This window comes from Monodon monoceros, unplaced genomic scaffold (assembly GCF_005190385.1).
Source record: "Monodon monoceros isolate NGI ecotype Baffin Bay Population unplaced genomic scaffold, NGI_Narwhal_1 Super_Scaffold_13, whole genome shotgun sequence".
NCBI classification, from domain to species: domain Eukaryota; kingdom Metazoa; phylum Chordata; class Mammalia; order Artiodactyla; family Monodontidae; genus Monodon; species Monodon monoceros.
Window position 1 is genome coordinate 48601336 of NW_021703769.1, and position 24362 is coordinate 48625697.

At 51.1% G+C, this 24362-nt stretch overlaps 1 protein-coding gene and 1 pseudogene across 2 annotated transcripts; one reads left to right on the forward strand and one right to left on the reverse strand.

Moving 5' to 3' along the window:
* Nucleotides 1-478: 478 nt before the first annotated feature.
* Nucleotides 479-14767, forward strand: DECR2 (2,4-dienoyl-CoA reductase 2). 2 transcript variants are annotated; one of them, XR_003793362.1, is made up of 10 exons: nt 479-727; nt 6292-6360; nt 7449-7500; nt 8083-8218; nt 9735-9859; nt 9928-10021; nt 10168-10272; nt 10786-11003; nt 11560-11710; nt 12039-14767. XR_003793362.1 is itself a non-coding variant. In XM_029222174.1 (9 exons), exons 1-8 carry the CDS (start codon nt 648-650, stop codon nt 11001-11003), a joined length of 879 nt encoding a protein of 292 aa, XP_029078007.1. In that variant the 5' UTR covers nt 481-647; the 3' UTR covers nt 12039-14767. The 2 variants fall into 2 exon arrangements, 1 of the variants encoding a protein (XP_029078007.1); XM_029222174.1 differs by lacking the exon at nt 11560-11710 and having other exon boundaries at nt 481-727.
* LOC114894957 lies at nt 8295-9096 on the reverse strand (annotated as a pseudogene).
* Nucleotides 14768-24362: the final 9595 nt, after the last annotated feature.

Here is a 24362-nt window from a genome sequence, read left to right on the forward strand (position 1 = left end):
GGAAGCGTCCAGGAGGCGAGGAACTTTAAATGCTGGGCGAGTCCGACCAGGTGTTTTAAATGCACAGCAGGGCCCAGGGCGGTGAGGGAAGCCGAGGGGCCCTGGGCCGGCCCGCGAGCTCCACCTTAGCCCGGGAACCGAGTGTCCCCTGTGTCCGGCCAGCTCCGACCCCGGCACTGACGCCCAGTCTTGTGAAAAGCAGTCGGGAAAGCGGATAGCTCCCAGCCGCGTTCACCGCTCCTACGCCGCGAGAACCTGCCCGCCGCACTGCGCCTGCGCACACCTTGGCGCCCGGAGTGACTTCCAGTCCCAGCAGGCCGCGCGGCCATGGGGCCGGACGTCCTGGGAGAAGCGGGGGGAGGGCCGGGAAGGACCCGGTTGTCCTGGGAAGAGGGAGGGCCGGGGTGGTTGGAGCGTCCTGGGAGGAGCGAGGGGACGCGGAGGCGGGGCTTCCTGGGAGGAGCGAGAGCACGCGGAGGCGGGGCGTCCCGAGAGGGGCGAGCGCCGGGTGGGCCGGGCTTCCTCGTCCCAGGCCAGCCAGAGAGGAGGGCGCGGGCACAGCGCCACCTGTCCCCGGAGGACGAGGTCGGAGTCCTGATCCCGGCGGGCCCCTGCTGTTCTAGCCTCCCAGGCCCGCACCGAGCGCCATGGCCCAGCCACCGCCTGATGTCAGCGAGGACGACTGTCTCCCGGAGTACCGCCACCTCTTCTGTCCGGACTTGCTTCGGTGAGGGCCGTGTCGGGGGCGCCCCAGGGAGCCGGGCAGGGGGCGGGGGCGCCTGCGGTGCGGGCTGCACGGGGACTGCGGTTTTACTGGGATGCGTGAGGACCCCATGCCTGGTGGCCAGACTGTCCGGAGGTCCAGGTGCCCCAGAGATGCAACTGCTGGTGTTCTGATCTTTGCATGGCTGTGAGCACGGTCTGTTTGTCCTGTGGGTGGTGGTGGGTGTTCATTAGCAATGCTCCGAGTTGGGGGTGAGTGTCAAAGGACACAACCAAGCCAAAGGTCAGGAGAGGGAAGGATTTATTATTGCCAGCAGCAAGTAAGGAGAACATTGGAGATTTTCCCCAAAGCGGAGTCTCCCCGCACAGCAAATTTGGGGAATTTTTAAGCTAAAGGTGCATGCATATTCATGAAGGGTTTGGGCGGTTGAGAGACCAAGCTTTAATTGATTGAAGTCACAAGGGTCATCATCCCTGAGGTTCCAGTTGATCTGATGGTTGCGCACTTCAGGCTAATCTTTACCATGGAAACAACTGAGAGTCTTTAAACCTGATTTATTATCTTTGCTATTGTTACTTCTCTTGCTGATGACAATCGTTAGTTTCTGTATTCTTTTTTTTTTTAACTTGGATAGAGTTTGACCCCTACCCATTTTTAAAAAATTTTATTTTATTTATTTTTTTATACAGCAGGTTCTTATTAGTTATCTATTTTATACATATTAGTGTATATATGTCAATCCCGAACTCCCAATTCATCCCACCACCATGCCTCCCCACCACTTTCCCCCCTTGGTGTCCATACGTTTGTTCTCTACGTCTGTGTCTCTATTTCTGCCCTGCAAACCGGTTCATCTGTACCATTTTTTAGGTTCCACATATATGCGTTAATATACGATATTTGTTTTTCTCTTTCTGACTTACTTCACTCTGTATGGCAGTCTCTAGGTCCATCCACATCTCTACAAATGACCCAACTTCATTCCTTTTTATGGCTGAGTAATATTCCATTGTATATATGTACCACATCTTCTTTATCCATTCGTCTGTCGATGGGCATTTAGGTTGCTTCCATGACCTGGTTATTGTAAATAATGCTGCCATGAACATTGGGGTGCATGTGTCTTTTTTTTTTTTTTTTTTGCATGTGTCTTTTTGAATTATGGTTTTCTCTGCATATATGCCCAGTAGTGGGATTGCTGGGTCCTAGGGTAATTCTATTTTTAGTTTTTTAAGGAACCTCCATACTGTTCTCCATAGTGGCTGTATCAATTTACATTCCCACCAACAGTGTAGGAGGGTTCCCTTTTCTCCACACTCTCTTCAGCATTTGTTGTTTGCAGATTTTCTGATGATGCCCATTCTAACCCATGTGAGGTGATACCTCATTGTAGTTTTGATTTGCATTTCTCTAATAATTAGTGATGTTGAGCAGCTTTTCATGTGCCTCTTGGCCATCTGTATGTCTTCTTTGGAGAAATGTCTATTTAGGTCTTCTGCCCATTATTTGATTGGGTTGTTTGTTTTTTTTAATATTGAGCTGCATGAGCTGTTTATATATTTTGGAGATTAATCCTTTGTTGCTTCATGTGCAAATATTTTCTCCCATTCTGAGGGTAGTCTTTGCGTCTTGTCTGTAGTTTCCTTTGCTGTGCAAAAGCTTTTAAGTTTCATTAGGTCCCATTTGTTTATTTTTGTTTTTATTTCCATTACTCTAGGAGTTGCGTCAAAAAAGACCTTGCTGTGATTTATGGCAAAGAGTGTTCTTCCTATGTTTTCCTCTAAGAGTTTTATAGTGTCTGGTCTTACATTTAAGTCTTTAATCCGTTTTGAGTTTATTTTTGTGTATGGTGTTAGGGAATGTTCTAATTTCATTCTTTTACATGTAGCTGTCCAGTGCTCCCAGCACCACTTATTGAAGAGACTATCTTTTCTCCATTATATATTCTTGCCTCCTTTGTCATAGATTAGTTGACCATAGGTGCATGGGTTTATCTCTGGGCTTTCTTTCCTGTTCCACTGATCTGTATTTCTCTTTTTGTGCCAGTACCATATTGTCTTGATTACTGTAGCTTTGTAGTATAGTCTGAAGTCAGGGAGTCTGATTCCTCCAGCTCCGTTTTTTTCCTTCAAGTATGCTTTGGCTATTCGGGGTCTTTTGTGTCTCTACACAAATTTTAAGATTTTTTGTTCTAGTTCTGTAAAAAATGCCACTGGTAATTTGATAGGGATTGCATTGAATCTGTAGATTGCTTTGGGTAGTAGTCATTTTCACAATATTGATTCTTCCAATCCAAGAACATGGTATATCTCTCCATCTGTTTGTGTCATCTTTGATTTCTTTCATCAGTGTCTTATAGTTTTCTGAGTACAGGTCTTTTACCTCCTTAGGTAGGTTTATTCCTAGGTATTTTATTCTTTTTGTTGCAATGGTAAATGGGATTGTTTCCTTAATTTCTCTTTCTGATCTTTCGTTGTTAGTGTATAGGAATGCAAGAGATTTCTGTGCATTAATTTTGTATCCTGCAACTTTACCAAATTCATTGATTAGCTCTAGTAGTTTTCTGGTGGCATCTTTAGGATTCTCTATGTATATTATCATGTCATCTGCAGTGACAGTTTTACTTCTTCTTTTCCAATTTGTATTCCTTTTATTTCTTTTTCTTCTCTGATTGCAGTGGTTAGGACTTCCAAACTATGCTGAATAATAGTGGCGAGAGTGGACATCCTTGTTTTTTTCCTGATCTTAGAGGAAGTGCTTTCAGGTTTTCACTATTGAGAATGATGTTGCTGTGGGTTTTTTCGTACATGGCCTTTATTATGTTGAGGTAGGTTCCCTCTATGCCCACGTTCTGGAGAGTTTTTATCATAAATGGGTGTTGAATTTTGTCAAAAGCTTTTTCTGCATCTGTTGAGATGATCATATGGTTTTCATTCTTCAATTTGTTAATATGGTGTATCACATTGATTGATTTGCATATATTGAAGAATCCTTGCGTCCCTGGGATAAATCCCACTTGATCATGGTGTATGATCCTTTTAATGTGTTGTTGGATTCAGTTTGCTAGTATTTTGTTGGGGATTTTTGTATCTATATTCATCAGTGATATTGGTCTGTAATTTTCATTTTTTGTAGTATCTTTATCTGGTTTTGGTATCAGGGTGCTGGTGGCCTCATAGAATGAGTTTGGGAGTGTTCCTTCCTCTGCAATTTTTAGGAAGAGTTTGAGAAGGATAGGTGTTAGCTCTTCTCTAAATGTTTGATAGAATTCACTTGTGAAGCCATCTGGTCCTGGACTTTTGTTTGTTGGAAGATTTTTAATCACAGTTTCAATTTCATTACTTGTGATTGGTCTGTTCATATTTTCTATTTCTTCCTGGTTCAGTCTTGGAAGGTTATACCTTTCTAAGAATTTGTCCACTTCTTCCAGGTTGTCCATTTTATTGGCGTGGAGTTGCTTGTAGTAGTCTCTTAGGATGCTTTGTATTTCTGCGGTGTCTGTTGTAACTTCTCCTTTTTCATTTCTAATTTTATTGATTTGAGTCCTCTCCCTCTTTTTCTTGATGAGTCTGGCTAGTGGTTTACCAATTTTATTTATCTTCTCAAAGAACCAGCTTTTAGTTTTATTGATCTTTGCTATTGTTTTCTTTGTTTCTATTTCATTTATTTCTGCTCTGATCTTTATGATTTATTTCCTTCTGCTAACTTTGGGTTTTGTTTGTTCTTCTTTCTTTAGTTCCTTTAGGTGTAAGGTTAGATTGTTTATTTGAGATTTTTCTTGTTTCTTGAGGTAGGCTTGTATTGCTATAAACTTCCCTCTTAGAACTGCTTTTGCTGCATCCCATAGGTTTTGGATCATCGTGTTTTCATTGTCATTTGTCTCTAGGTATTTTTTATTTCCTCTTTGATTTCTTCAGTGATCTCTTGGTTATTTAGTAATGTATTGTTTAGCCTCCATGTGTTTGTGTTTTTTATGTTTTTTTCCCCTGTAATTGATTTCTAATCTCATAGCGTTGTGGTCGGAAAAGATGCTTGATATGATTTCAATTTTCTTAAATTTACCGAGGCTTGATTTGTGACCCAAGATGTGATCTATCCTGGAGAATGTTCCATGTGCACTTGAGAAGGAAGTGTAATCTGCTGTTTTTGGATGGAATGGCCTATAAATATCAATTAAATCTATCTGGTCTATTTTGTCATTTAAAGTTTGTGTTTTGTTATTAATTTTCTGTCTGGATGATCTGTCCATTGGTGTAAGTGAGGTGTTAAAGTCCCCCACTATTATTATTACTTTTTTTAAATTTAATTAATTAATTTATTTTTGACTGTGTTGGGTCTTCGTTGCTGCATACGGGCTTTCTCTGGTTGCAGTGAGCAGGGGTACTCTTCGTTGTGGTGTGCAGGCTTCTCATTGCGGTGGCTTCTCTTGTTGCAGAGCACAGGCTCTAGGTGCACAGGCTTCAGTAGTTGTGGTGCGTGGGCTCAGTAGTTGTGGCTCATGGGCTCTAGAGCACAGGCTCAGTAGTTGTGGTGCATGGGCTTAGTTGCTCCACGGTATGTGGGATCTTCCGGGCCAGGGCTTGAACCTGTGTCCCCTGCATTGGCAGGCGGATTCTTAACCACTGAGCCACCAGGGAAGCCCAAAGTCCCCCACTATTATTGTGTTACTGTCGATTTCTTCTTTTATAGCTGTTAGCAGTTGGCTTATGTATTGAGGTGCTCCTATGTTGGGTGCATATCTATTTATAATTGTTATTTCTTCTTCCTGGATTGATCCCTTGATCGTTATGTAGTGTCCTTCCTTGTCTCTTGTAACATTCTTTATTTTAAAGTCTATTTTATCTGATATGAGTATTGCTACTCCAGCTTTCTTTTGATTTTCATTTGCATGGAATATCTTTTTCCATCCTCTCACTTTCAGTCTGTATATGTCCCTAAGTCTGAAGTGGGTCTCTTGTAGACAGCATATATATGTGACCCCTACCCATTTTTATTTAAAAAAAAAATTTTATTTATTTGGCAGCACCGGGTCTTAGTTGTGACATGTGGGATGGCATGTGGGATCTTCAGTTGTGGCATGCGGGATCTAGTTCCCTGACCAGGGATCAGGCCCCTGCATCAGGAGCACGGAGTCTTAACCACTGGACCACCAGGGAAGTCCCAGTTTCTGTATTCTTTTGAGACCTGTTCGAGGACAAGACTGTGCCCAGGCTTAGATCATAGAATGGCTTAGGCCAAAAATGCTTCTCTTATGTCAAGAAAGCCATGCGTGTTTCTCTTTCTCCAGGAACCGTCTACTCTATCCACTTAGCAGGTGGCTGGAGGAAGGCTTGTATGTTTTGAAAACATTTCTCACTTAATTGGTAACTTTCTGCATAGAGACTTTTATGCATAGAGACGTTCTTCCCAAAGATTCAAAAAGCTGAGGAATGCAGGCTTTAAAAAGCAGCGTTTCTCAAATTTGACAGAAGTGCCCAGTGCAGAGGGTCAATGTCCTCCAGGAGCACCTCCTCCCCGCCCCCATTTAACAGGGGCCTCTTTAAAGAGCCTCTATTTTCTTCTCTCAGGGACAAGGTAGCCTTCATCACAGGCGGTGGCTCTGGAATTGGGTTCCGGATTGCTGAGATTTTCATGCGGTAAGCACTGCTCTGTGTGCTCTGTGCCCCATCTTGTTCCCCACCCCCTTGCATGGACCCCACTGGACCCTGGGATCTTGGGCAAAATGCCGGTGGGTGGTGGGAACCCCTCTAGCCCCAGGGCCATCAGAGAGCATCTGAAAGGGGTCAAGTGCTGTCCGGGGAGAGGCAAGACTACAGCCTCTTCTAGAGATTAGTCTAGACTGTTGGGCTCTGGCCTCAGCACCCCCATTTGTACAAAGCGGGAGGATCCAAAGGTTGAGGTAATTCTACTGCAGTGTCCCCCAGGGTCTTGCTGAGCCAGGGTCAGGATGGGCCGAGTTGGACCCTGGCACCATGCAGAGCACAGTGTCTCCTGGGACACAAGGTCTGTGGTCTCAGGCCCAGGTCAACAGTTTGTCACCCCCACCTAGGAGAGGCCTAGAGTTAGGCTGGGGTTAGGGGAGGTGAAGCTGGTTTCCTCCAGGACCCTGCTTTTCAGAGATGTCCCACTGGATGAGATTTTGGGACTCATCCATTCCAGGTGAATTTGTTTTCCGAGCTGGAAGCTTTGTTGCTTCTCTGAGCAGAGCGTGGCCAGCTGTGCTGTGGTGTTCTGAGGATTCAGTGGGACTGGCTTAGCAGGTGGTAGCTGGTACTGTTACTGAGTTTGAGGCTGGGTTTGTCGGGAGGTAAGGCAGGGGAGGTGCCCTGGCCCTGGAATGGGCTCTCTGTCCTTCACTCCAGCCTCCCGGGGAGACCCAGGTGGACCCAGCAGGACTCATGCAGAGTCTGGGCCCTGTGTCCAAGACTCACAGCTGCTCACATGGTGTTTGGGGCAAGGCCCACATCCCCACATGGCTGGCATACCTCATGCCAGAGAGACCCAGCCCAGAAACCAGTGGTGCCTGCCTGAGGTCCTGCCACAGTCACTCAGCCCCACAGAGGCCCCTGTGTCCTCTGCTAGATGTGCCTTTAGCCCTAGGCTGGTGTTTAAGCCTGAGAGACCCTTTGGGGAGGGGGACCTTTGCTTCAAGCGCCAGGCAGGAGCCCGGCTGGGCGTGTCCCTTGCACCTTGCTGCCCTCACGCCTGCCCTCTGGCTTTGCAGGCACGGCTGCCACACAGTCATCGCCAGCAGAAGTCTTCCCAGAGTGTCGATGGTAAGGGGTCTCTCCTGTGCCCACATGTCCATGGGTAGCTTTGGGGGCTGGGAGCCTGGGCCTGGAGGGTCCTGAGGTCCCGAGGACGATTACACCAAAACCTGCCCCTCTTCCAAATACAGAGCTTCAATGGAAGTGGCCCACAGGGACATCCTTATCTTTTTAAAGAATCTACTTATTGGGTCCTGTGTGGGAACCCTTATGCTGGGTGGTACTGTGGCCCCAAGACAGATATCTGGGCTCACCAGGGTCATGAGGGTGGAGAGTCTCTCCACTGCCATGGCTGGTCTCGGGGCAGGGACTGGACGTCAGCTAGAGCTGCCGTTGACCTGTGACTAGTGACCAGGGGCCTGGAGGGTGATGAAAGGGGAGAGGGTGCAGGCTGTCTTAGCAGCGTCCACCAGGGGTCATGGCCCTAGGGAGTGGTCACCTGCCAGCTGTGTCTCTGCAGAGTGGGTTTCAGCAGCAGAGCCTGGCTTCCTGGCAGAACCTGGCTCATCATCCTTAGATTCTGAAGGGCTGTTCCTCCAGGCTGAGGCCACCGGCCTGCTGCCCACCTCTCTCTTCCTGTCCGGCTTCTAGGCTGCCAGAAAGCTGGCTGCTGCCACTGGCCAGAAGTGCCTCCCTTTATCTCTGGACGTCCGAGCTCCCCTGGCCATCATGGCAGCCGTGGAGCAGGCTCTGAAGGAGTTCGGGAAGATCGACATTCTCATTAACTGTGAGTCACTGTTGAGCGAGGCCAGGGATCTTCCTTTTTTTTTTTTTTTTTTTTTTAGAAAAATCACAGTACTTTATTATTCCCAGCGCAAAGGGCAGGTCTTTGAAAAACGAGGGGGCAAGTTCTGACTGCGGGGAGGAGGCCCCTTCTTGCTGGCTATGCGTGAGCGAGTTCCACAGGACCACAATGACCCCACAATGACCCCACACAGGACCGTCTTGGAGATGTAGCGGTGCTTGTTGACTGGCTTGGACTTCTTCTTGCTCCCGCCATTCTTGGGGACCTCGGTCCACACCTCCTTCACTTTCTCCAGCACCATGTTGCGGTGCCTATCAAAGGCCTTCACACGGCCCAGGAGCTTCTTGTTGTGGCAATTGATGAGCACTTGGGTGTTGTTCTTGACCGACTGTGTGAGCACGGCGAGTGGACCCACGTTAAACTCTTCCTCCTCCCGCTTCTGCAGCTCCTCTGGGGTCATCTCACCCTTGGGCTTGTTGAGGAGGCACATGGTGGCAGTGGTGGTGGCCGTGCTCTCAAGTCACTAATGTCTCCTCCACGTTGCTTCGGCCTTCTGGCCTGGGGGCTTCTGACAGGTCAGCAATACCAGATCTCCCTGTTTGGAGGCCCCAGGACTGTCCTGGCTCCAGGCCACTGTCTCAGCCCAGCTCAGCTCCTTCCGGGTCAGTGCAGCTATGGCTCAAGAGGATGCCCTGTGAACTAGGCTGAATCATAGAGTAGGGCCACTCTTGTGTCCTGAAATTCCCCCTTAAAGAAAAAGGACTACACGTTATTGTTTTAGTATAGTTTTAGATTCGCAGACTAATTGAGCAGATAGTACAGAGAACTCCACATACTATGAGCACCTTGCATTTGTTACAACCGGGGAACTGATATCGATACATACGGTTAACTATAGTCCCTATTTTACATTCAGGTTCATTTTTGCTGAAATTTCCTTTAAAAACATCCTGCGTCTTATTTTCCTGCCACTAACAAAGTCATAAGCTGGGCAGCTTAAAACAACAGAAATATATTCTCTCACAGTCTGGAGGCCAGAAGTCTGAAAACAAGGCTCGGCGGAGCTTCTGTCCCAGGCCCTGCCATCAGCTCCTGGGGTTGCTGCCTGGTAGGCCTTGGCTCTGGGCTGCACCCCTCCCTCCAGCCTCTGCCTCCTTCACACTGCCATCCCCTGTGCACGTCTGTGTCCTCTTCTTTTTAAGGATGCCAATCCTTGGGCTTAGGCCACCCTAATTCAGTATGATCTACTCTTACCTTGATGACATCTGCAAAGACCATCTTTTCAAATAAGGTTACGTTCACAGGCACCAGGGGTTGGGACTTCAGCGAATTTTTTTTAGGGACACAATCCAACCCATAAAACCCATCCTGCCTGTCATTCAGGAACTTGTCCAAATGCTCAGGTTTCCTTCCCTGGCCAACCTGGGCCACCCCGAGGGTCCAGATGCTTCAACTGCCCGGGGCTCCAGCACCATCCACTCTCTCCTTCCACTGGCAGGTGCAGCCGGGAACTTCCTGTGCCCTGCCAGTGCCTTGTCCTCCAACGCCTTCAAGACCGTGATGGACATCGACACCTTGGGAACCTTCAACGTGTCTCGCGTACTCTACGAGAAGTTCTTCCATGTGAGTGTCCCGCGGCCAGGGCCTCCCCGCTTCTGGCCACCGCTCACTGCCCCTCTCGTGTGTTGCAGGGCCACGGAGGAGTGATCGTGAACATCACTGCAACCCTGGGTACCCGCGGGCAGGTGCTCCAAGTGCATGCAGGCTCTGCCAAGGCGGCCGTGGGTACGGGCGCCCCCTCTGGTCTGCCCACGTGGGTTCCTCCCCATCCCTGTCCCCGGAGGCCGGCAGTGTCCCCCAACCCCCACCTGGGCCTCTCTAAAGGCAGAGCAGCCCTGCTTCTCCCTCATGCCTGCCGGCCTCCCATGCAGATGCGATGACACGGCACCTGGCTGTGGAGTGGGGCCCCCAGAACATCCGCGTCAACAGCCTTGCCCCTGGCCCCATCAGCGGCACAGAGGGCTTCCGGCGGCTGGGTAAGGCTCCCGGGGAGCCCAGGCCCCCCAGCGGGTGCTCCCCTAAGCACAGGCACCCCCGCCCCCTCCACCGTGCCTCCGAGGGCTCCCCTCCCACCTGGCTGGGACAGGCCTGGGATCAGTGCCAAATCCTCATGGCTTCCCAGGGTGGGCAAAGAGTCCGTCTCCAGGCTGGGGACAGTTCGCACAGCCCTGCAATGGACTAAGGGTCAGCTGGACTTGGGCAGCTGCCCCCTAGAGCTAGAGGCCAGGGGCTGCTGGCCTTGATGTGTGAGCCGGACACAAAGTGGGGCCCCATTGAAGCCTCCAGAGCCTTGGCAGGGTGAGCAGAGAAAGGCCCTGTGCTGGTTCTGTAGTGGTGTTACTGTACCTGGCCTGTTCCTGCTCCCCCAGGATGATGCTAACGATGCTCCCAGCATTCCCGGGTGTGGTTCAGGGAAAGCTGGGCAGGGGAGGGTGGAGGGCCCCGGGGTCCTGGGGCCTACAGGGGCTGAGCCTCCCACTGCTTCCCAGGTGGCCCACAGGCCAGCATGAGGGCAAAGTTCCTGGCAAGCCCCCTGCAGAGGCTGGGGAACAAGACGGAGATCGCCCACAGCGCCCTCTTCCTGGCCAGCCCTTTGGCATCCTATGTGACGGGGGCCCTGCTGGTGGTTGATGGTGGGGCCTGGCTGACATTCCCTAACGACATCCAGTCGCTGGCGGACTTCTCATCCTTCTCTGCTAAGCTCTAGGTGATGTGCCACTCCCACCTTCAGGGGTCACCTGTGTCCTTGGCCCCCTCCCCAAAATACCCACCTAGTGGACTGATGGTCACTGTGCTGGGCCTGATGCCTTTCTCCTCAGTCTCTTCTGTGTATTTCTAGATGTATTCTCAGGCACTGTTGGGTTCCCCTGCTCCACACGTAGGGCAAGGCTCGAGTCTTCCAGGGCAGATGGGTGGTGCTGGGAGGGGCCAGCCCCACGGAGCTGCACCGCAGACCTCGGGGCCTCCCTGAAAACCAGAACCTGTATGGCTTACCTGAAGAGGCTGGGAACCCTATCTCTCTTTGGGAGCTCCCCTGGGTGACCCTCTCTGGGGGCCTGAGGGCTTGCTGGGCCCATGGGGGTGGGGGAAGGTGCCACTGCTTTCTGCTCCCCCTCCTCCCCCACCAGTCCCAGGGGTATGGCCAGCCCTTGAGACCTGCTCATCCTAGTCCTCTGAGCAGCAGCTTCCTTTGAGGATGGCTGAGGAGATGTAACCACCCTGGTTGGGACCTGGCCTCTAAGCCTCCTGGGTCCCCATCGCAGGGTGGTGGCAGGAACGTTCTAGGACTTTGGCTGGCTCTTGTCCCGTCCTGGGGGCGGGAGTGCTGGAGGGACATCCAGGAGCTCACAGCGTTCAGTCACACCATGAAGCTGCAGTTGGCGTGGGCTTCTGTGGAGAACCCCAGTCTCAGAGGTGGGCTTGTTTGTAGGACAGGAGCTGCTGATTGGCCATCTGTGGTTTGGTGGCCGGCAGACACGTTCTCAGTGCCCGGGGCATGCGGGCGACCAGGTGGCGGGAGGGTGTGGGTGCTGGGCAGGCTCCCCGGTCGCTGGGGTGAGGAGTACTGATGCAGGGCTGGGAGGGGGCAGAGGGGGCCACTGTATCCACCTCCAGGAGACGCACACGGCCTGGTGGCCTGCTGCCCGCCCCAGCCTGGCCACTCACACCCCCAGGGCTGTGCAGGAGGTGGGTGCCCCTCAGTGCTCTCCAGTGACCTTGTGTCTGCTGGCATTTCTGACAGGCAGGGGACAGTGTGCTGCAGAGGCGCTGGTCCACACCTGCTCTCGGATCCCTGCGACCTGCCTCCCGCCTGCCCAGCCTGAGCGCCAAACCTGACAATTCCAAAAAGAGTGTCTGAAGCAGAGACTGGCCTTTCCTCTAGGAACCGTGCTGCATCCACATTCCCTCCCCGTGGCCCTGTCTCCCATGCATGGGGGGCAGGGACTAGGCAGTGTGGCTGGCCTGCTGACCCGCTCACACACGCCGGGGAGGTCTGGGTTCCAGCGCTTCGAGAGTGTTGAGGCCAGGACGCAGGGGTGTCCCCCTTGCACAACCCAGGGTCAGGGCTGTACCGCCACCCCAGCCCCTGCCTAGGCTGGCCTCCTTTCCCCTCCTGCCTGCATCCAGTGGGTGTCCTGAGGTGGCTCCCATGGCCTGGGTGGAGAGAAGGGGGCATTTCAGGCTATCTTCTCTTCCTTGCTCTCCCGCTTTGAGACCTTTGCTTGGCAAAGAGATGCCAAACTAGGGAGGCTGGAGAAGCGTGTTTAAGCCTCTCCACAAGACCTGTGTCCTGGGTCCTATCCCCGGGGGTGTAGGCTGCAGAAGGGACCTCTGCCGGCCTCCAGTGACATGGGCAGGGTTGCTCCCCACCTGCCCTGGAGTCTGTCCTTTCCTGGGACATCCCCAGAGGACTTAGTCCTTGGTCATTTAAGGGCTCACTTTCTAGGTCCTCCAGGTGGCCTGTCCCCATTGTCACCAGCACCCTCCCTCAGGCCCAGGGGGTGGGGGATCTCTGGACCCTCAATTATTCCCCAATGACCACTCTTTGACACACACCCAGGCCAGGACCTAAGGGGGCCACTTGGATCCTGGGCTTGTTTTCTGTGCTGTTTGTTACAAACTTCAAGGTGCTCAAAGCTGTTGGTCTGCCCTCTGGCTGGACATGCGGCTTGGGTGCCCCCTTCCTCCCTGCCTCCCACCCTGCCCCCATCTGTACCGTCCATTTGCATAAGCACGGGTCCTAGAGTTTTGCCAGAAAATGCATTTACTTAAAAAATAATCATTTTCCTGTGAAAATATCTATTCATTGGACTTCACAAATGTTTTTAGAAGGAGGAGGAGGGCACCTGAACAGAATCACTGGTGATCTGGGCATTTAGTGGTGTGTCTACTTCCTGTCTTTTTTCTGTGAAGAGTTTAGAAAACACTGTTTAATGCGTGAAGCCCTGGTCCTGAGGCAGGGGGAGCCCACCCTGAGGCGAGGGGAGGCTGTCTGCTCCCCTGGTGGGAGGGGTGTCCTCCACAGCTGGTCCTGGAGGGGGGCGGGGGGCGCTGCCTGCCCTGCAAGCTCCTGGTGCTGCCACTAGAGTCCCGAGCTTGAGCCCTCTGCCCCAGATATCCACGCCTACCTGAGTTCCTTCCCGCCTTCATGGGTGCAGGGGCATGGCAGGGAGGCCACCGGGCAGAAGGAGCTCCGCTTGCCATTTAAACAGAGACCAAGGTGTGGTGGCATCAAGTCTACCAGCAAGGCAGGCAGATGGGCGCTCGTGATGCCACGGGAGGAGGAAAGAACCATGAAGGCAGTTCCTGGGGAGCTGCAACCATAGACCCCGCGTGCCAGAGAGCTGAGGCCTGCCATCCCTGGAGGAGACAGAGAAGGCCCTGGGGAGGGTGTCCCGCCAGCCACATTCAAAGGCCTGGGACTCAACAGCAGCGTAGCTCCAGGAGGACAGAAGAGAATGAAAGGAGTGAGCCTTTTATTACTGTTAGTCAGGATTCTCCAGGAAACAGAGCCAGTAGGATATATATAGATCTGCAGGAGATTTATTATAGGGACTGGCTCATGTGACTGTGGGGGCTGAGAAGTCCCATGAACTGCCAACTGCAAGCTGGAGACCCGGCAAAGCAGATGGCGTGATTCAGTCTGAGCCCGAAGGCCCAAGAACCAGGGGCTCCGACAGCCAAGGGCACCGGAAGGTGGATGTCCCCGCTCAAGCAGAGAGCGAGGGAACTTGCCCTTTCTCAGCCCACACTGATGAAGTCAGGTCTTCCATCTACTGAATCAAATGCTAATCTCTGAGAAATACCCAGAGATACTGATTTACCAGCTATCTGGGCACACATTAGCCCCGTAAAGTTGACACAAAGTTAAACATCACAGTTGCACACACCATGAGGTCCGTGCCCTTGCTCATCGTCTGCATGTGGTGGTCAGTTTGGCTGTAAGGAATCTGCCTCGCTGTTTGGCTTAGCCCACCAGCCCCGGCTGTCATCCTGCAGGTCCAGGACACCTGCTGGGGGCTTGTGGGTCATGGGCACACCTGGCGCGTGTCACTTGCCAGGTGGGCTCTGGGACGGGCTGGCAAGGAGGGCCAGGTGCACGTGGTGAGGGGGTTAACACCGGCCCCAGCAGTGGCACTCGGACTTGGTGGCAGTTGGCAGAGAACTAGGTTGTCCCCTTCCACATTAACAATCTCTACAATTCCCTTAGGAAATGCCAGGTTCTCTGAAAGGAAGGATCATCTTTCATGTGTGAACCTCAGCTGTGGAAGCTGATTTACAGACCCTGCCCACTCCGAGTCCCCCTTCCATGGCATGAGGATGCCTCACGTCTTTTCAGAACTACACATAAAAACATCACGGGCTGGCTTCTCTGGTGGCACAGTGGTTAAGAATCCACCTGCCAATGCAAGGGACATGGGTTCGAGCCCTGGCCTGGGAAGATCCCACATGCTGCGGAGCAACTAAGCCCGTGCGCTGTAACTACTGAGCCTGTGCTCTAGAGCCCGCGAGCTACAACTACTGAGCCTGCGTGTCACAACTGCTGAAGCCTGTGCGCCTAGAGCCTGTGTTCTGCAGCGAGAAGCCACAACAATGAGAAGTCCGCGCACCGCAACGAAGAGTAGCCCCTGCTCTCCGCAACTAGAGAAAGCCCGTGTGCAGAAATGAAGACCCAACACAGCCAAAACAAAAACAAACCAAAACAAATAAGTTAATTAAAAAAATAAACAGGAAGCATCATGGCTACAGCATAGGGCTGCCCACCACTGGGGTGCAGCCTTCCAGCCCCTGCTCCACGTTGTACATTTTTATTTTTATTTTATTTTATTTTTTTGGCTGTGTGTCTTCGTTTCTGTGCGAGCGGGGGGCCACTTCATCGCTGTGCGCAGGCCTCTCACTATCGCGGCCTCTCTTGTTGCGGAGCACAGGCTCCAGACGCGCAGACTCAGTAGTTGTGGCTCACGGACCCAGTTGCTCCGCGGCATGTGGGATCTTCCCAGACCAGCGCTCGAACCCGTGTCCCCTGCATTGGCAGGCAGATTCTCAACCCCTGCGCCACCAGGGAAGCCCTGTACGGTTTTTTGAATGAATATGTGAATGACCCCTGTGTGTTGTGAGCCACACAAGGTGTCCCCGAGGCGTCGCCATGATGCAGTGAACTTTAAAATTCACTTAACTAAACTGTTAACTTGGGGGAGTTTGGGGGAGTTTCTCTGCCGACTCCTGTTGCCATGGTAACTTGGTAAAACTCACTGGCTTGCCTGTGCTTTGTCTGCAGTCACCGCGGAAAGGGCTGGAGGTCGTGCTGCTTTGTTTCTTGGTCCCTTGGTTGGCATCCTCCACATGTAGGTCTCTGGTGGCCCCGCGCACTGTGGGACCTGCCAGGGGTGGGCCACCCCGATGGAGGAGGAGACTTGGGAGGCTGAGGCTGACCTCGCCCGGACGCGGTCCACCCACCAGGTGCACATTGAGCCCTTTGCCTGGTGCCCTGGCTGGGGGCTGGCACAAGCACGACTGTCCCTCCAGAACTTCCTCTCGGCCATGCATGTGGGCTCACGGAGTGAAGCAGGGAGAGATGGTAAATCCCCAAGCACCTTGCCAGTTGGAGGCTCAGCAGATGTTCCCCTCTCCTCTGACCCTCACATTGCTTTGTCCTTCTCGTGTGGGTCAGACTGAGCCTGCCTTGCAGTGGTCACGCCCCCACCCTGGGCTGTGTATCCAGGCGGGGTCCTGCTCGCCCCTGGCTCTGCCCCGAGGCCCGATCATGCTGCAGCCGGGCAGCCGTGTCCTCTTGAGCAGGGCAGAGGGGCTCTCCGGGCAGCCATGTCCTCTTGAGCAGGGCAGAGGGGCTCTCCGGGGTCAGGGCTTCCCAGGCCGGGGAGGGGGCTGGGCGTGGGCCCCTTGGGGCATTTCCCTCTGGGCACTTAGGCTGGTCTCTGCCGGATGCTGCAACAGATACAAAGAGGGGATGTGGGGGGAGATCCTGGGAAGTTCACAGGCTCCAGGGGTGGGATGCACTGGAGCTTGGGGACAAAGCTGGGGCCCAGGGCTCGGGGGTTCTTCCTTCTCCCACTTGACCTGCCCTGTGAACCTGCCTCTCCCCTCGCTGCCCTTCTGCTCTCTCTGCCCAGGTCCCAGCCGCCCTGTGTGCAAGCTGTAGCCCAGCCCCCTGAAAAGAGACGGCATTCCTTCTGTCAGACACACATACCCGTTCTTGGGAAAGGTGCTCCCTTCGGGTCAGGGTCTGGCTCTTGCTCAATAAACCATGGCCAAGGGTTGACTGCATTATATGAACCTGGTAACTCCCACTGCTTCTAGAAAACACGTGTGAGCAGGCATCCCATGTGGGTCCTGACTCACATCAAACACACTCACTAGAAACCAATGTGTAGACCAGCGTGGTGAGAATGTGTGTGTGTGTGTGTGTGTGTGTGTGTGTGAGATCGCATGAGTCTCAGGTCCCCTCTCTGGCAAAACCCGAGGGCCAGTGGGAGATGGCAGAGGCTCCCTGCTCACCTCTTGGGCCAGAGTTCTGCCCAACTCGGCTGTTCTGTCCTAGGGGCCGTGGGGGACCGGATCCTTCTTTGGACTTCCCTTTTCCTTGATTGTGCTAATCGGGCCCTTCAAGGGAACAGCCCCTCAGATGGGATTGCTGGATTTCATGTTTACCGCTGCATCCTGGTTCAGGTCTCTGGGATTAAACCTACATTACCCTGTCAGCAGACAGAGGTTTCTATAACTCTTTAGTCATTTATTTACTGATTATCTTGCATTATTTCCTAGGTGACACATGTTATTAGTATGGAGTTCCTTAACTCCCAGAGGATAACTTTATTTTCACATTTTGGAGTATTTGGGGGGCACCTCATCACATCCCTACATCAGAGCATCTCAATGAGACAGCACCTGACAGGTGTCTGCTGAAGAAGGAATAAGGAATGTTAGGAATATGCAGAATTAACGTTTAACTTTTCCACTATCACATGTAATTTGGACAATTTTTACCCCATGGGAGGAGAATGGTGTGAATTATATCTTCACCTCTGGAAAATGTGACCCGAGGCTAAGAAAGGAAGTTCTGAATCTGCGTACAAACCTCTCCCCGCCTGGTGCTTGGCGCCCATCCCCCCGCCGTGGGCTGTGATTCTGGCTGCAGGGGAGGCGTGGGAGGTGTGGGATTTGGGCGCTGTGGGGACTGGAGATGCCTGTCCTCACAGGAAGATGGGACCAGGTGCCAGCAACTGCAGAGTGAAATGTTAAAATAAGAAAATCATCCAAACCTCGGCTGAGTCAGGAGGAATTAAATTGTGCCTTACAAACTCATGGTCTATTTTTACTCTAAGAAATGTACTTTACTAAACTTGAAGGTGAGAAAAAAATCCTTCCCCACTGAATAAATATCAGTAAACAGAAGTATGGACTGTGCTCTTGGCTTCAGGAGGCCACGGGGAGGGTGTGTGTGATCTAGACCTAAAATTGACTCTGTTCTCAGTTTACTTACCCTACACAAAATGTATATGTGGTTTTTAAAATTTTTAAATTGAAAATATTTGGCCAGCAGTTTGTAGCTTGATTGAGGTTATAACTGACATTCAGAAGACTGCACATGAGTGAAATCTACAGTTTGGTGAGTTCTGACATTTCTACATCCGTGAAACCATCACCACAATCAAGAGGATGAACATACCCATCGCCTGTAAAACGCCTCCTCCCGCCCCTTGGAAACCCCCTCATTTCTCCCTGCCCCTTCATCCCCAGGTGACCCAGCCAGGATGGCAGTTCAGGACTGGGAGGGGGAGGCCAGCATCTTCTGGGCGGGAGGAGAAGGTGGGACAGGAGGTAGAGGTGCTGAGCCCTCAGCCAGGTCCAGAACCCCTTTCCTGGGGCGCCCAGTGGCAGGCTGTTTGGTGGCCCTGCTCCTCCCTTGCTCTGGCCCCATCACGGGCCTGTGGCAGGTCACTTCGTCCTCCAGAATAAAGCTCTGCCCCCTCCTGCTGTCCATCTCCAGGGCACATCCATGGCCTCCCTGGGGCACTAGGTCCACCACTGGCCAGCTGAGAGGCTTCCCCTTGACTGCGGGCTGGCTCCTCCTGGAGCTCTGGGTGGAGGGCTTGCTCCAAATGCAGATGTCCGGCCTAGCACAGCCCGTAGTGCTCGCTGAGAAGGGACCTGTCACAGAAGCATCTGTCCTGTCCCCATGGGAGGTGGGCTTCTTTAGACCCCCCGAGAACTGCTCCACAACTCTCTGGTCTGGGTTCCCAACATCACTCCACCTTGGACACAACTTACTTTCAATCTTCAAATGGCTGATAGGGATGGTCTCACAAATAGGTGGTGGAAGAACAGATGGTTCTGGGAAACTGGCTCATTAAGTGAGAGAAACAAAAGTGGGTCCCTATTTTACACCACATTTTTAAAAAGTCCAGGGACTTCCCTGGTGGTGCAGTGGTTAAGAATCTGCTTGCCAGGGCAGGGGACATGGGTTCTAGCCCTGGTCCTGGAAGATTCCACATGCCACAGTGCAACTATGCCCGTGTGCGCCACAACTTCTGAGCCTGCGCTCTAGAGCCTGCGAGCCACAACTACTGACCCCATGTGCCACAACTACTGAAGCCCGTGCACCTAGAGCCTATGCTCCACAACAAGAGAAGCCACCGCAATGAGAAGCCCGCGCACAACAACGAAGAGTAGCCCCCGCTCGCCGCAACTAGAGAAAGCCCGTGCCAGCAATGAAGACCCAACGCAGCCAAAAAAAAAAAAAAAATTCCAAATAGCTTAACGACATACTTGAGAAAGGAAATGCTATAAATAGAGGTGGATATCTTTGAGACTTTGGGTACAGGATTTACTTACTGAATTTAAAAAGTGTTTAATTATGAAATTCTTAAAATATGTGGACAAGCCTGGACACACGTGTACTCACCCGCCAGGTTTACCAGATGTTGGTACTGTGTCCTGTTTATTCCCAGTCTGCCCGTTTTGGGAGGAAATAAATGTTACAGGTACAGCTACCTTTTACCACTTTCCTCCTCTGTCCCCCTCAATATAATTCCCACTTTCGTTTTGGTATTTTTACTACAAATGAAGGTGTTCAAAAACAATATATGTATTGAAACTTTGCAAAAATGGTATTACACAGTATCTGTTCTGTAACTTGCTTTCTCACACAGCTTGTTTTAGAAGTCTGCCCATATGGTTGTGTGAGGATTTGATCCATTTGCTGAAACTGCTCAGTATTCCATCGCAACATACTTCCCCTCAGCCAGCCAGCAAGCTCTTCACGGGACTACGGAAACCAGGGCTGCCTCAACACCCCTTTCCTTCCTCCTCTTGGACCTGAAGGTGGAGAAGCAGGAGTGCCAAGTTAAGGGGACACAGAGCTTCAGGTGTATTAGTTCTGTGAATCCCCACACTTGGTTGACATCAGACTAAATTTCTACTGATTGATGTCAAATGCTATCGTTACTCATTCCCTTGATTATCAGTGTGGTTAAGCATCTTTTTATATGTTTATTGGCCAATTGAGTTTCTTCCTCTGGAACTGCTTATTTGTATTCACTGCTGATTTTTCTACTAGGTTGCTGTTCTTTTACTGTTTTTTGAGGAATTCTTGTGTATTCTGGAAATAAATCCATTGTCAGTTGCATCTGTTTTAAATATCTCTTCCCAGTTGCTATGGACTGAATTGTGTCCCCCCAAATTCATGTGTTGAAGCCCTAGCCCCCAAAGCAATGGTATTTGGAGATGGGGCCTTTTGGGAGATAATTACCATTAGATGAGTTCATGTAGATGACCTCCCATGATAGAATTGCTGCCTTATAAAAAGAGGAAGAGGGAGAGATGGCTCTCTTCACCATGCTAGGACACACCTAGAAGGAGACCCTCACCACAAGCTAGGAAGAGAGCTCTCAACAGGAAGGAATTTGCTGGTGTGAAAAGTAATGAAAGGAAACCTCACCAAAATGGAACCAGGGTGCCAGACAGGGGAGCTTTCATGAACATACCACTCAACATCAGCACAGATCCCAACATGTCCCAGCAGGAAGGGATACTACTTTACTACCCAGCAGGAGGAAGAAACAATTTCTCTTTGACCAGCAACAGTCCAGCCAATGAAAGACTGTCACAACTCAGCCAATGAAAAGCCACTGCACCTAGAACTCCCAGTTTCCTCCAATGGGCTCTTTGTTTATGACAGCTCCTCTCAACTCCTCCTTCTCCCCTATAAAAGCATTTCCTTTCCTTTGCTGGACATAGTTGCATGTCTCCAATTACAACTCTTTGTGGCTTCTGAGTAAACCCATGTTGCTGGTAAAATAACGGGCTTTTTAATTGTTTTAGGTTAACACTGGCATCTTGATCTTCCATTTCCCAGACTGCAGAATTATGAAAAATAAATGTGCTTTTTAACGAACGAGTATATGGCATTTGGTCACAGCAGCATGAGCAGACTAAGACACCAGTCTATGATGTGTCTTTCATCAAACAGAAGGATAATTTTTTTAAATTAATCTTTACTAAGGCATAATTTACATACAGTAAAATTCATTCTTTGAAGTGTACAGTTCTGTGAATTTTGACAAACACATTCAGTTATAGAACCACCATTACAATCAAGATATGAAACAGTTCCTTCACTTCAACAAATTTCCCTCTCCCCCAGCCCTCCCACCCCCTATTTGATTTGTGTCCCTTTACTTTCGGAAAGCTTAAATTTTAATGTATTTAACTTTAAGTCATTGTCTTTTTTAAAATGGTTTGTAATTTTTATTCTTGTGCAAGAAACTTTCTTTCTCCAAGGTCATAAAGATATTTTTCAACGTCTTCTTAAAGTTTTGCTTTTTTTTTTTTTTTTCTGGCCACACCTTGTGGCTTGCAGGATCTTAGTTCCCTGACCAGGAATCGAACCTGCACCCTCAGCAGCATGAAGTCCTAACCACCGGAGTGCCAGGGAATTCCCTTGCTTTCCACTTTTATGTCTTTGATGGCTCTAATTATTTTTGTATCTGATATGACATAGGGATCTAGTTGTAAGGTTTCTGTACAGACAACTAGCACCAGCTATAGGAAAGTCCATCTTCCTTATGATTAGCAAAGCCACCAAGGATAAAAATGATGGGTTTGACTACCCAAAATGAAAGATTTATGTCTAATCTTCCCTAACAGGCAGAGTTCATGAAGGTGTCACAGGCAGGGAGAAGATACTTGCAACATCAAAAACATATGAGGGATTTTACCTAAAGAAGAAGTCAGAGAACCCAAAAGAAAAGCAAGTGCTACAATCGGGCAATTCACAGATCCTAGTGGTCAGTAAACACAGTAAGAAACACTCAACCACATTAGCATTCAGCTAAATTCAAATAAGACAAGATGAGCTGCCGTTTTAAGTTCATCAGACTAGCAAAAATGGGAGAAATCATATGTAATCTCTTTTGTAATTTTGGTGTATTTCCACATTTTAAAACTGTGCATTAAATAAGATAGATTTGTGATCAAATTTATCCTTGCCTGTCACCTTCCCCTTCCTCCTGTCAGTGGCCAGATCTCACCCAGGTGGTGGAGAGGCCCTATCCCAGGAGAGACATGTGCATTCTTCCACTGAGGCTTCTTGACCTACTTTCCCTTTGCTCCCTTGTCAGGTCCAACAGGGCTGTGCTACACAGCTAAGAATCTGCTGAGTCACCTTGCTGGTCTTTATTTTCCCATCTTTCTCCGTAGGTCAGAGGTCACCAGGGAAGAGGGATCAAGGAGACCCATTTGCTTGAGAGTTCCAAAAGTGTTTAACCCAGGTACCTTTCAAAAAGAAAGACTCATAGAGGGAGGTTTTCACAGACATTCACTCAGACTCAAAAGCCAACAGATGTGAGCTGCACCCCACCCTCTCCCTTCCTCTTCTGGGTACCTGTTACATGGCTAAATTAAAACGTGCACGGGGTGGGCATGGAGGAGCAGGTTAAAATGGCAGCAGGGGCTGCTTCCCTTGAGCTGATTCATTTCATCCTGAATGTTAGAGATCAAAAATGTCTAAAGGGAGGACTTCCCTGGTGGAGCAGTGGTCAAGAGTCCACCTGCCAATGCAGGGGACACAGGTTTGCTCTCTGGTCTGGGAAGATCCCACATGCAATGGAGCAGCTAAGCCCATGCACCACAACTACTGAGCCTCCACTCTAGAGCCCGCGAGCCACAGCTACTGAAGCCCACATGCCTAGAGCCTGTGCTCCGCAACGAGAAGCCACCGCAATAAGAAGCCCGCGCACCGTAACGAAGAGTAGCCTCCGCTTGCCGCAACTAGAGAAAGCCCGTGCGCAGCAACGAAGACCTAACGCAGCCAACAATAAATAAATAAATAAATTCATATATTAAAAAAATGTCTACAGGGGATGCTTGAGGTCCAAACGCCCAGTCCAAGTGCCCAGGAACTTGTTACCTTTAATATTTCAGGAACAGAGTTTCTTGAAGTGGTCTAAGCAGGTAGGTGCATGCTTTCCATGCTGGGGTTCTGTTTGGGTGCATCAGCCAGCCAAGGAATGCAGATTTTTCATGAACTGGCACAGTAGCAGTAGGAGTGCTGCTTCCTCGGGGCACAGCCCTCGCCTCATTTGGTTTTACCTCCTCCACATTAATACCCTTATTTAGAAAGGTTGACACATCACTGTAACTACCTCTGAAAACTGTATCTGGCCAAAGGCACCAGTCCAATTTCAGATTCTTGCCAAACTGGAGATAATTTTCTTTGAATGCAGTATCTTCCTCATGAAAGCATACAGCTCTTATAAGAAATTGAGAATATAGTTTTTTGGTTGCGGGGTGGTATTCCTTTGCCCTTCTTTTCCCCAATGCCAACCTCACAAAATCTGGTGCCATGTGCCCTGGGATTTTGTCATGGGAGATGAATCAGTTAATTAACACACTGCTCCTCACGGTACACTTGGAAACAGGTTCAGTTTCCTTTGGTTCTTGCCAAAGATGCTTATGAACATACCTAGTGCTGGTGCTTTCCCCGATACATCTCATTACAGGCTCTAAATGAAGCCTGTAATGTTAAGTGCACCTCGCCTGAGGCCTGGCAGCTCACCGGCTCCTATCCAGCATGTCTCCGCTTTCATGCCTGCTTCAAGGTTCCCATGTTGCTGCCTGGCACCCTGTGTCCCCACTGACGATAGTGACATCTAGAGAAACACATGTCAGTTGTCAAAGACAGCCGCAGTGCTTGGGAGGCTTGACCGTACACCGGTGATGAACACTGGATAGCCTACGGGAAAAAAAGCACTTGTCATAGATTTAAAAAAAGGTATCAGTGTTTGGCCACGCGTTCCTTCGGTCACAAGTGATGCACCTCATTTTCAGGGCCCTTCCACACTCAGGCGGGGGCTGCTGCTCTTGCTGCCGCAGGTCAACGCCTGGACTTTTCCGCGCGACGGGCGTCTGCGGAGGGCGCCACTTGCACTTCCCCGGCCCCATTAGAATCGTGTTCGTTGCTTATCAATTTGTGGGAGCGCTTTACACTTTCAGGACTCAGTCCATCCGTCCAGTGTGTGGGTCGATGACGTCACGCCCGGGCCCACAGCCTCTTGCTCCCACCTCTTGCTCCCAAACATCGGTACACGGCGAGGGACCGAAAACCCCAAACCACGCAGCCGCGCCGGCGCCTGCCTTTATAACAAGGCGGCGAGGGGCGGGGCCGGCGTGCAGCGCGACGTGATGACGTCAGGCCGAACGGGGGGCGGGGCGAGGGCGGTGGTGTGCGCTCCGGTACCTCGGGTGCTTTCTCGTCGTCCGCCTAGGCTGCGTCCCTCTCAGCGTACACCCCCGCGTCGTCCTCCTCATCAGGGTCTTCTTCCTCCTCCTCCTCCTCAGGGTCCCCTCCTCGGCGTCCCCCTCCTCGGCGTCCTCTCCCCGCTCTCCCCCCTCGACTTCCCTCGGCCGCCCGCCGCCGCCATGGGCCCGCGCCCGCCGCGCCGCCGGGCCGAGGACAGCTGAGGCGCGGCGCGAAGATGGGCGAGGGCGAAGCAGGGCCCGAGCGCCAGCCCGAGCAGTCCGGGCGCCCCGCGCGCGCCCGCCCGCG